The following is a 12,606-nucleotide window of genomic DNA, read 5'->3' on the forward strand; positions in this document are numbered from 1 at the left end:
ATAAATTTTAATTTAGAATTGCAAATTGAGTGGGGTAACTTCGTGATTTAATATGCAAAAATTATCAAAATTTGGGAAAGGAAACTGAAAGTTGATTCAGAATTGGACAGTTTGTGGTTTCACTTCGTGACCTCAAACACCCAGCAACTTCAAAGTTCCTGTTAGTATATCACATTCGACGCTTTGAATTTGAGGTTCAAAACTCCCTGAAAAATGCCGGATTTCATAAAGAATTGCAAATTTCGTGGTCTTATTTCATGATTTAAATTGATGCAAGAGTAAAAAATTATTAAGTTTTCAATTTAAAAAAAACAAAATTTATGGGTTTAATTTGACACATGTATAAGAAATCTCAACATATAAATGTCTATTCTGACTATCGATTTTAAATTTAAGGTAGTGTTGTAAATGCTTTTAAAGGTCAAATGTCCAAGAATTTGAATATTTCTGTTAAAAAAAAAATTCTGGACTTAATCCCGTATAGCTATAAAAACTAAAAAATACCAAAAAAGCAGAAATAAAAGCTTTGTGAATTGGACTGGCACTGGTCTAAAAGACGAAGAATGCAAAGTTTCCGGATAAAATACAAAGAAAAAAGCCGAAAAATAATATGCATATAATAATGAATATCTTTGTTGTAAACAAGTTCATCTTCGGAAATTTATAATATTTCACATCAACGTAAAAGTTGTTGATGCGAACAAACTAAATTAAATTAAAAGTTACACAATTTGGAAAATTTAAGAACACAAACAGATCTTGCGGAGTTTACCAATGAATTTGTAATTAAAAATTCCTCCCCAAAAATGAATCCAGGGACGTATTTAGAGACAGGAAGTTCAGGAGAGCACTAGAAAAATCGAGAAGTGATAGAATGCCATTAAGTCCACCACGTTGCTAAGCAAGTACTATTAGAAAATGGGTTTTACGAGAAAAAGAGTCCTTAAAAATTGTCAAATGGCAACTGCAAGTGAGCAACATCATTGCGGGAAGCTGACGGACCTATGAACTTGAAATTGTTGTAAATTTTCCTTATAAAATGGAAGGACGAACTTCTAATTAAATAGTTTTTAATACATCATCAATACTTAAATACACAAGTTGTCGTGCTTGGTTTCACGCAAATTAAAAAATCTTAACGTTTTTAATGCATGGAACAAATCCTTGGAATGACTCATTAAGCTTCGCCACGAGTATTTATAACAGTGCGATATGCATCTGAAAAGCCATAATGCGTTATTATATTAATGTGTGTTACTTAATAATATGGCCGGCGGAATGTAAACAATTACCAGATGTTCGGAATCTCGGAGGATAAGTGAATGGGATTAAAAACTTTTTAAAATTAATAGGGCTAGATTTGAAAGCGAATCTGACATCAATTCGTTGAAAAATATTAAAAAGCAATTATTACGAGCCCATAAATTCTGCCATTAGCAATAAAATGATATAAAACGACTCCTCGTTCGATATTATTTATTTCCCAAAAGATTTAAAATTTTCTGGAGTAAATCCTAGCCTGCCACGCCCAATAATTTATCACACGAACAGTCTGTAAAAGTTGTCCCAATTCCCAGTACTTATTTTCTAGCAGTAGCAGTTTTACGCCCGACCAATCGCAATAAATAAAATCCGACTGACGGCCCTTTATTCAATAACAAAGACTTGGCCTCGTATCAAACATAAATTGAGAGATCAAAGTCAGTAATTTAGTTTATCCAATTTTTGATTCGATTTATTACAAGATAATTGATTATACGTCCGATGAGATGACACTTAGAGAAGAGAGACTCCCAACTTGTTTCACTTTTTTAGCTTAATTAATTCTCATTTCCTGAGCAGTTCAACGATTCAATAAAAGCTCGGAATTATTCCATAATTGGACATGCTGTTCCACTTCAGTATCCTTTAGCTTTGGAGGTATATTAAAAAGCGTTCTAAAATACCTTTTCACGGGTTTACGAGGTAAAATGTAATGAAAACTAGTCCAAATTGTTAAATTGTCAAATAAACACCAAGACGAAAGTCGATGCACTTCTTCAACGTTATTATCCGACTATTTATCCGGAACATAAACGATCTTCACTTTATTATAGTCTTTGGAATCCACGCAATGTGCGGTCTATTCAAGCAAGTTTATAAACAGCTTTAATTGCAGAGTTAATTGTTGAATAAATGCAGCTGCTAATATTGTGAAGGCTTTTTTTCAGGAATGAAAATTGAATTCATAGTCTTTTTATAGATCTTTTTTCCAAGCATTTTTTTCATCGTTTTTGTTTTTTCTTTCTCGCTTTTTATTCGTTTTTTCATTTCGCTTAATTTCATAGAGATTAAATATGCGAAATAGATAAAATTCAATTACGAAAAAAAATTAAGGCTTTCAGAGAAAAATGACACTCTTGCGGATCTTCCTCCTTAAAAAGAAAAGTCAAATAAATGTGTGCTCCTAAATGGAATAATTCAAAATGGCTAATGCTTAACAATATTGGTGAGCATTGTTGAAGCTCACGAGACGGTGAGGAAATGAGTGCACGTTGCTTTTCAAAGTAGAAGATTCTTGGCCGATGAGATGACGAGATGACACATCGAGGGTTCGCTCCAGCCATAAATGGACGCGCTGATGGGAATGCTTGAGAGATCTGTGGGTCGCTTGCAGAGTATTATGTATTCTTTTTGAAATTTTAGAAGCTCCGAGATTCCGTTAAATTTGGCAAATGTTTTGCATGATTCTTTTTGGGGCCCTTCAGGCAAATCAACAGTTGGGCAACTATTTCTTCATGCTACCCTTCAAATACATTTAAATTGGTTAGATCATTTTACAATGGGGCAGCAAGCAGGTGCCCAACTGTCACCCAAACTTTTTTTGGCCAGATCTTTTCGTTGTTGCTTTAATTTGGAAGCATTGTGGAAACGCAGTTTGGTCAATAAATCGCAGCGTTAATAATGTTTTTACAAATAATGCACATTAAATTATCCGGGCGGCCGTTAAGGACCGAATTCTCTGGATAACTGATATTAACCATCATTTCTTCTTAAAGCAGTTTTAAAAAGAACCCATACATTACCCGATAAACGATGTTAAAGACTTAATTTTCCTTGGCGATGGCGCAACATATTGCAAGCAATAAACTACGGTTGTAATTTTTCCTGGATCAAATTGCGTTTCCAGTTTCCACTACGGCGGCGCACCGTTGTAATTTATCCAATTCGTCGGAAAATGCACATCCGTAATTCTTTGTTTCGTTTTATTGGGTAATTTGTTGGTCACCAAATGATCTTTTATTGAATTCGTATTCGTATCCTCGAACTAGTCGGCCCGTATTGACCCCACAAGGAAATAATTAATCCAGTGGCGGGTATTAGATTTATCGGTTTCTGGTTGTCAGATGGCATGTCAGGTGAACGTCCTCTTAAAATGAATCATTTGTAATCTGGCATAAATCTCTGTTTTGATTTGGCAGACCACCTTCATGGACAGCTGCCAGAGAAGGCCGATCTAATACATAGTATAGTCATAATATAACAGTACTAAGAAAAGACGTTTGAAAATATTTAGTATTTGCAGTTAATTAGGTAAAATGAGTGCCGCCACTGGAAAGGTCTAACGTCCGCTTTTGCTAAAATAAACGAGGTTTATCGTTGTGTCCCTGATTTGTTGGAGCATTCTAAGGACAAAAACGCTCAGCTCGCTACTTTACTGCCTGATGGTTCAGGGAAAAACGGAAAGGGACCCGGAAAAATTCATTGTCGAGGTTTGTTCAGATTTATGCCTTATCAGTCCCCTTTGTTGCGGGCAGATAAGGTAAATGACTAAGAGCTACGTCATGCTAAAGAAGCTCTTTCTTCAATTAACACCGTTTCATACAGGCAATTCGAGTCGTAACAAGGCTTTGATAATGATGATTGCGACTGTCACTTACTTATGAGAATCCAGGTCTAGATAAAGCTGGATGCGACAATTGGAATATCAACTGGCGATGATTCACTGACAGCGGCTTAGCCTTGTTAACGGCAATAGGGCTCCAATAGGGCTTAAATCAATCACATGACCCTGGTAAGCTATAAATCACTTGAACTCGTCTCGAATATGATTCCTACATAAGTCATTGTAGCGCGAGTACTAAATGGATGAAATTTATTCAATTCACAATGACAATGACCCCGATGACAACTGCTTACATTTGTAAGCGATTGGTTTTCCATGATGAACCATCATAAATCAATCAATGCCTTTAAAATTCAGAATTTTCTGGATAAATTAATCTGTTCGGGCAGGATTTCGTCCTGGAAAAAGTGCGTCGTCCATCGGCGGGTTTTTTTTTTATTGATGATTTCACCCCCGAGATAAGGGGATTTTTATTGTCGTCGTAATTATTAGGCGTTTCCGTGATTAATTGATTTTTGAAAGGGGATATCTTGGCACGGGGAGAGATCTTGGCACAATAATTAATCATAATTTCAAGTAATTAGCCTTTATTGTTAAAGAACGAGGAAGGCAGAAAAATGAGGTTAAATCTAGAGCTAAAAAGTTGATAGAAAATTAGTTACAGCTCTTTGTTTTGTTGATTGCGCCGCTGAATGTATGATATTCCAAAAAATTCCAATATACACTAGAGTTCCAAAAAAAGTGGCTGACCCGATTTTTTTGTCCAAATCGAAGCTTTATACCGATTATTCGAATGAAATAATTTTTTCAATGCCTCGTAGCCTAGCTATTAATGTAAATGGAAAAAACGGATTTTGTTTCTTTCCTTGTAGAAATTAATGGAAGAATTAAGATTCACGTTTTTCATAATTTTTTAAACTATTCTGTGAATGAATACAAGACTTGTGTTAAAACTCCTTAAACGTTGTTGGAAAATGCCCTTTTTAGCAAACATTTTGTTTCTCAATTCATTCTTTTAACTTTAAAATTGTGGACATCGCAGCATTTTGCCTGGAACCTCGAATTTGGCAAAGAATCCACTCCTACTAAGACAGTACGGAATTCAAATAGGCTGGGACAAAATAATTGCATTCTTACTTGACGTTTGACACTGCGCCGTAAGAACTCCTTTAATCACGGCGCATAAAGCTCTTTAAAAGTACAAAGAAACTGAAAGCGCAGCTTTTTTTTTTTCATTACTTGTAGAGATACAATCTGTCGCAATAAAGGTAAAAATAAATTGGAAATTCAATATCTATGCTGGCAATTACAAATTATAGTACTAAGTGGTGTAGTAAAAGAACCAACATTTCAGTCCCTTACTTGGTTGAATCTATGTGGCAAATCTAGAGGGTTGAATCTCTTCAACCTGGTTGTATATGTCGCTGTGTCCAGTAAATTTATGGCTAAGTGATTTGGGTGGTGATCTAATCTTCGCATGTAGTTATTTGAGTAGCTCTCTATTTCTTTTCGGACTGTTTTGATTGAGAGGTCGGAGTGAAAAGCGCAGCTCGAAGGGCGAGTTTTGGTTGCACCCGAAAAACAACCTCTCGAGACGATCACCTTGTGAGGCTATAGATTTTCCATAATCGATTTAGTATTGTGGTGGAAGCGCAATAGAATCTCCGACAAGTTCGAGATACCACATTTAGCAAACCCATTGTTTATAGACTACTGAAATAAATAACTCTTAAAGCAAAAAGGTTTGAAAGAGGTCCTAAAGTACCTCCAGAGCACCACACATCGCGAAGAAACTTTGTTGCAAGCTATGGATAATGGAACATTCAAGAATGGTCCCGCGTTTTATTCAGGGAACAATTAAGGTTTTGTCTCAATATGGTACATGGTCGAAAGGGAGTGTGGTGAAGAAAAAACAAAAGATTCAACCAAGAATTGTTTAAAGAGCGCCAACATTTTAATGAAGGTTCAGTCATGGTCTGGATTGGAATTTCGATGAACAGACGTACACTGCTTCATGTTTTCCCTCTTTGGCCATTATTGACAGCGCTAATTTACATTGACATATAGCAGTATATGCAACTGTAAGCTGGGTTAACTTGTCCTAATTTTATCCTAATGCGCGATAATGCTAGACCACATGTAGCAAAAATAGTTTGAAACTTTTTAGAAGATGCTGGTATTAATGCATTGCAACGGCCTGCGGAAAGTCCAGATATGAACCCAATTGAACATCTATAGGTTGAATTAGGGCTCAGGGTGCGTTGCCGCGATAGGCCTCCAGAAACTCTAGAAGTGTGTGATGCGTTAGTTGAAAAGAGGAGCATCATATCAGACAAGTCGTACTATTTTTAATTTACAGTATGCCAAGAAGATTAACATCTGTAAGAGTAGCTAGAGGTGGCAGTACCGGCCATTGAGTGTATTTAATTTGGTGATTTTGCCTTGTTTGCAACCTAATTTTTCAGTAAACACGTTAAACTAATGCCTTTTGTATTCACAATACATTTAGTTGATTTGGATCCTTTGCTAAATGCAAGGTTTTAGTAAAAATGTCGTTATTTCGACAATTTTCGAGGTGAAATAATGCATTGAATAACAAATTATTTGCTAAAGAGAGCGCTTTCCAAAAACGTTTAAACATTTTTAACAGAAGTGTTGTATTCATTCACAAAATTATTTCGAAAATTATAAACTACATGAATCTGAATTTTTACATTAACTTCTATGACGAAAGAAAGAAAAACTGTTTTTTCGATGGACGTTAATGGTCAATGGGCTAGACTATAAAGCGTCGAAAAAATTATTGAATTCGAATAACTGGTATAAAAATTATAAAGATTCGATTTAAAAAAAAGTCGGGTGAGCCACAGTGTATAATAGAAGAATGGAAAACTTGAAATTTGAAGCCTGGAAGTGAACGTTTCCAGAAAAAATGCGCTGGTCGATATCAAAATAATAAAAAAGTGGAAAATCTGATTACTATCTTAGTGATACCGTACCTCTTTTGCTTTGCTAGATCCCTACGGTGGCCCTAAAATTTAGAGCCCACAGACACATTCTTGTTGATCTTTGAACCTGTTTTGACGTCGGGCCTGTATATTTCACTCCGTTCTCAATGGTTACACTGTAGAACGTGATCCACACCCATGATTCTAGTATTTTGATTCAGAATCGCATCATGACATCTAATTCCTGATATGTGAATCCATGACACTTTTTTGTCGATTGAAAGTAATAAAGATAAAATGATAATGATAATAACTATCATGTCATAGCTCCATTATCCCCGGAGAAATTAGGTATTCCATTAAATTTATATCTAGGAAGCATTTTGTAGCGATAATGTAATACCGCACATTACAATGATAATAGGGGTGATGGTTTTTTAAGGGTCTTGGGCTTCCCATTATTATGGAAATCTATTATAGAAACGTCTATTACTTCAAGCAACAATTGATATGTTGCAAAGGAAATGTAAGATCAAATTTAGAACTATGTTTGTCTAAAACGGCTCAACTGATTGGTGCAAACGAAATACAACCGGATAAATCAAGAAACTGCAGAGTCGACAAAAAGACCATGTTTCTTTGTAAACTTTCTTCGATCCGCAACTTTGGAAAAAACTTCCGGTAATTCTTCAGTACAAAAGTTTACCGGAGAATACAATAGCTTGGGACATCTTCGGCAGAAGCTCGACCGAATATTGGTTGTTTGGTCGGGACATGTTCGGACGATTCGAACATGTCGGTGGTATAATTGAACATCCGGCTGAAGAGACGAAGCTCAATCAACAGCCCGAGTTTCGGCCGAAATCATGTTTAGAAATAAGTTAACGATTTTCTAATCATCGACAAATTGTTTGAAATTTCTGAAAAAGAGCAACGACTTTTTTTACAAACTCTCGATCCTTTGTTCTTATTCTGCAATTTTTGGACCGATCCTCGAATTTTACGTGTTTCAGTCTACATAATTTGTTACGGCCGAAATAGGGAGCAAGAAGGATTTATAGAAGAAAGCAAAAACTGGATATTGATCACCCCTTTGTGTTAAATCGGACCTGAATTAGCGATATTATCGGTTCGGAGATGAAACGTATCGAAATTGGATATCGGAATATCGAAATTGGTGATCTTGTTTCTGGACCTTTTGCAGCTCCCCCTCATATTTCCATTGGTTAAAGAATTATGCAGGATTCCGGAAGTACTAAGGAAAAAAAACTAAGGGTAAGGAATTTTAGAGAATTCTACTTCAGGTAAGATCAGATTAGTATGTGTCTTTAAATTTAGTTTGTGACGTTTCGATCTTGCGTTAATTGAGATGTCGAACAGACGTCCACAGAAAATGTCACATGGAGTCCAACTTTCTCATTTCACATTTAGACAACAGGATACTACAACGAAGCAAAGCTCCATTTACGAATCGCTGAACGAAGCTTTTAAAGGCTTTGAACACATCTTCTATAAGATTACATTCTCAAGTTTCTGATATATGAAATGGGATAAAAGAAGAAAAAATGTTCCATCCTTGGATGCGGTTCCGTACTAGATGAGCACATCCGCCGATATGCGCATCTACGGATACAGACGAAAAAATCATGAACGCGTGAAAATTGTAAATATTTACCAAACTGAATTTGACGCCTGTGTGGCTATGAATAGTCAAAACCATGCAAGAATTGAGACGTACCTTCAATTTGCTTACCGGCCGCCGCAATGGCGGCCGCATTCAGCGTCGCGTTAGTGATCAGCGATCCATAGCTGCCCAATTCAGCCGTGGTCCCCAACGCGGTAGGCAACCCGGCTGCCGTAAGTGTCCGGTCCACTCCCGCACTTTTCCCCAACAAATTCGCCATACACAGTGGAGCCGTAGCTGCCGTCGCTGGTTGCGACATAGCTGCCAGAGTCACTAGATTCTGCACCCCGATTGGCGCCAACAAATTCTCGGAACTCGTCAGCAATTGCTGCTGCAACAGCTGTTGCTGTAACAGTTGCAACGAGGTGGCTTCCGATGGCAGTACCGGACTGTACTGTTGGGGTGGCGAGTTCAACGTGGGGGTGGCCAGGACGTTCCACACGTTGGCCTGCATTTGTTGCTGTCTTTTCAGTTCTTTTTCTTTTTGCGTGTCCGCGAATTTCACTACTAATGGGGCGGAACAACCTTCCATCGTTTGCGACTGGTGGAGGTTCTTGATGGCTAGGAGGGCCGCTTGTTTCGTGCTGAAGGTGACGAACGCACACCCTCGAGAGTTTCCCGAAGTGTCTCGCAGTACCGTGCACTCCTCGATGGTACCGATGCCTGAAAAGAGGGCGCGCACGTCGTTTTCGCAGTACTTTTTGCTCAGCATCCCCACGAAGAGTTTTCTTTCTGAAATTGACAAAAAAATCGGCACTTAGTAAACAATTTTTCAAGGAGCTGCAAAAATTGTACTAATTACTGGGGAAGCGCTCGTTTTTTACTTTGCGCCCCTTCTAGAAGCAGCGAAAGCAGCAACTTTATTTATTAATAAGGGATGGAAAAGTAAACGCGAGTCTTTGCGAGTTTTACGGGCGCCAGCGCTCCTTTCCCAGATAAAAGCTCCGAGGACGATTGAATTTTCTGTGAAAAATATGCAGGGTGTCCCTGAAATGCCCAACTGTGCAATGCTTAACCAAAAATTCCTTTATTAAAAATAAGGTGTTTTAGGTAAACTTACCTATAACCAATGTTGCTTCGTGCTACAGGGCGCCAGAGCCGCTACAGGGCGCCAGAGCTTTCAAATTAATATTGTTTATTCCATATAGTTGCGAAACGGTTTATTGATTTTCATTAGCTTTGGATTTATTACGTAAGTTGGTGCTTTGTGTCGTAGGTGTTTTTTTTAATGCGTAAAAACATTAAAAATAGCTCGCGGTTCGTAAATGAAAGTTTGTATTTTTTCACCACCTCTTGGAATGATTAAAATTTTTCATTAATCCTCGCTGATTTAATTTTGATTTTTTTTTGTCTTTTATGAAATTTTCGCCAAACACATAGTTTCTCTACGATACCTTGCTTTTCGCCATTGTTCCGAAAGATACGGTAAAAAACCCCGACATGATGCCCCCGGTATATACAGGGTGTTAATTGAGTACGTGCAGACATTTCAAGGAACGAATCTCTGACCTATTCCAATACAAAAAGTTCCTATTAACATATGGTCGGGGCGGCTCCGTTTAAGAGATACAGAGTGTTTAAATTTTAATTTTAATTCGGCTTTCTGTGAATATTTTTGGACACAGATGAGTCAATCGACGACGAAATTTAATATTCGCGCGTTTTTTATGATGCAAAAGCCAAATGTTATCTTAGTTTTTTTGATTGCTGATAGAGGGCGCCACGTACAGGGTTTCGTCACGTTTAAATTGTCCCTAACTTTTTTGCCTCACACTGTAGGTCACTTTCGTGTTAAGAACATTGTTGTACATTTAGTTTTATTCAAAAAAGTACTCTTGGGGGAATATCTATTAAATTTCATCCGACTGACTCGTCGGTGTCCAAAAATATTCACAGGAAATCAAGTTAAAATTTAAATTTAAACGCTCTGTATCTCTTAAACGGAGCCGCTGCGACCATATGTTAATAGGAGCTTTTGGTATTGGAACCGGTCAGAGATTCATTCCTTGAAATGTCTGCACGTACTTAATTAACACCCTGTATTGATTTTTTGAAAAGAAGTTATTTACGTATTCAGGAGATAAACAATATTTTGAACATTTGCTATAAGAATTAAAACTTTTTTTTATGTTTTCATCCCGACTATACAACGACGATGAATTAGCTCAGCATCCTAAATATTTTTTTAAAGACACTGCACGTTTGACGAAAATTTTACGAGAGATAAAAAAGTTTCGAAATAAGGTCAGTTAGTGGCAGAGGAAAAAATTTAAGTCATTTGTACAGGGGGTAGCAAAAATAAAATTCTTCATTGCCGAACCACGCGCCATTTTCAATATTTCCACGCATTAAACAGAGATCTCACCTACCTCAAAGCACGCCAATTTTGGTAGTAATTCTTCTTAGTTAGAAAATTCGTGAAAATCGATTTAGCGATCATTTCGGAAAACTGATATTAATTTGAGAACTTTGACGTCCCGCTGATGCAAACTGACGCAATGTTCGATATGGGCAAGTTTGCATTAAACGTTTTATCTTCAGTGACGGAGTTTTCTCTCGAACGTTGGACAGTTACTTTAAGGGCACCCCGTATATTTTCATTATCGAACTTAAAAAATAAACCAGCTTACGACGAATCAGGCCGTAAAACACCTTTTATTTGAGGAGACATTACCCAAAAGGGAATGCGAAATTATTATTAATTTAAACTGCTTCAGACAATTATATTGCGAAGTTTGTGGAAGTTTGCATACGGAGCCGCAATTCGGCGTCATTTCTCGGAATAGTTCCCGCTATATTTATTTGAAATTGGCTTTCCAAATGGAGGTGGTAATCGTATTGTGCCAGAGTCTTGGTTCAAAGCAACTTCACTGGGGGTGCCTTTTGTGTGTGTTTTAAGGCCATCCCTGTACGCTTTTGTTCCCCGAGTTATTAGGAAACCTTTTTTGAAAACGAAACGAAGCCGCTATCATCAGGTTCAAAATTAGCAATTTAGACTATAAATCGAAGGAAGGCTTTCAGGTGTCTCTGACATTTTCATAATTGCATTGAATGTTCGCTACAAATTCTGCAGAGGCAGATATTTCTGATTTCAGTTAGTCGACGATTGTTCCCCGAGCCATTATTTGACAGGCTATCATAATTAAAACTGAAATTCAATGAGGGAAAATGACTAAGCGTCGATTCGCATTCAATGTAGCTGAGTTTTTGAATGGAGATTGATCGTTTTGTATTTCATCTGTATACAGTGCAAAAAGAATTTGTCACGGCTGCAGCGTTGCGTGGATCGCTGTAATGCCGAACCCTGAAAAAGCGGCTCATTAGGCGAAAATCGTGTGAGACTTATTTAAATTAACAAACAAACGAATGCAACAGTGAAATAAAACAAACAGTTATGTAAGGTACGTAAATGCAATTTTGCAGAAAGAGAGATGGATTGCGTCTATTTTTTTTTTTTAAATAATTAAAGCTCGCGACCTTCAGCCGTCCATTGTGGGTGTGCTCACCATCATTGGGAAGATTTTCGCAGTCAGCGCTAGTTATCTGCAGCCGCTGTTATTTCGCAATTAACTTAATTCGTTTCATAAATGGAATAGTAACCATCCCCTCAAATGAAACGCGAAGTTTCAGTCCACAGGGTATACCGACGTTGGGTGCGTCTCTAGCAAAGCGAAGCTAAGCTGAGTGACGTATGGTTATCATAGGAAGCTGTTTGGCTGAACCCCCGAATGTGTTCTTGATAGCTCGACTGCACCTACTATCCACCTCTTGATACTCGCATCCGCTGGAAACAACGAGACCAACGAACTTACATAAGATGTTTCCTAATGCCGTGCTAAAATTTCTGGGTGTGATTTCTCAGATCATTTTCTAAAGGAAAGTTCATACGAAGATGTGCGCGCAACGGCCTAAATTTGAGAAGAAATTGATTTGTTTTAGATTTTTTTTCCTTCACAAACAGTTTTTGGTCAAAAAAATGTAGATAAAAGTGGTCAAAGACTGCTTGTGAGCACAAAATCGAAAACAAACCAACTTCCTAACAACACACAAGTTTCTTCGTTGTTTACGTACTTAACTGAGTTTGGACT

General features: G+C 37.4%; 1 protein-coding gene across 21 annotated transcripts in view; it reads right to left on the reverse strand.

The window, feature by feature from the left end:
• The window catches only part of bru1 (bruno 1), a 301,441-nt gene that overhangs the window by 16,008 nt on the left and 272,827 nt on the right, over positions 1 to 12,606 (reverse strand). For all 21 annotated transcript variants that reach the window (XR_010733643.1, XR_010733644.1, XR_010733645.1 and 18 more), the window contains one exon: positions 8,573 to 9,250. Coding sequence is in view for 18 of the 21 variants with exons in the window: in XM_066299105.1 (XP_066155202.1) it covers positions 8,573 to 9,250 (678 nt within the window). In the remaining 3 variants the exon portion in view is untranslated. The remainder of the gene's footprint in view (positions 1 to 8,572; positions 9,251 to 12,606) is intronic.

This window comes from Euwallacea fornicatus, chromosome 32 (genome assembly GCF_040115645.1).
Source record: "Euwallacea fornicatus isolate EFF26 chromosome 32, ASM4011564v1, whole genome shotgun sequence".
Taxonomy (NCBI): domain Eukaryota; kingdom Metazoa; phylum Arthropoda; class Insecta; order Coleoptera; family Curculionidae; genus Euwallacea; species Euwallacea fornicatus.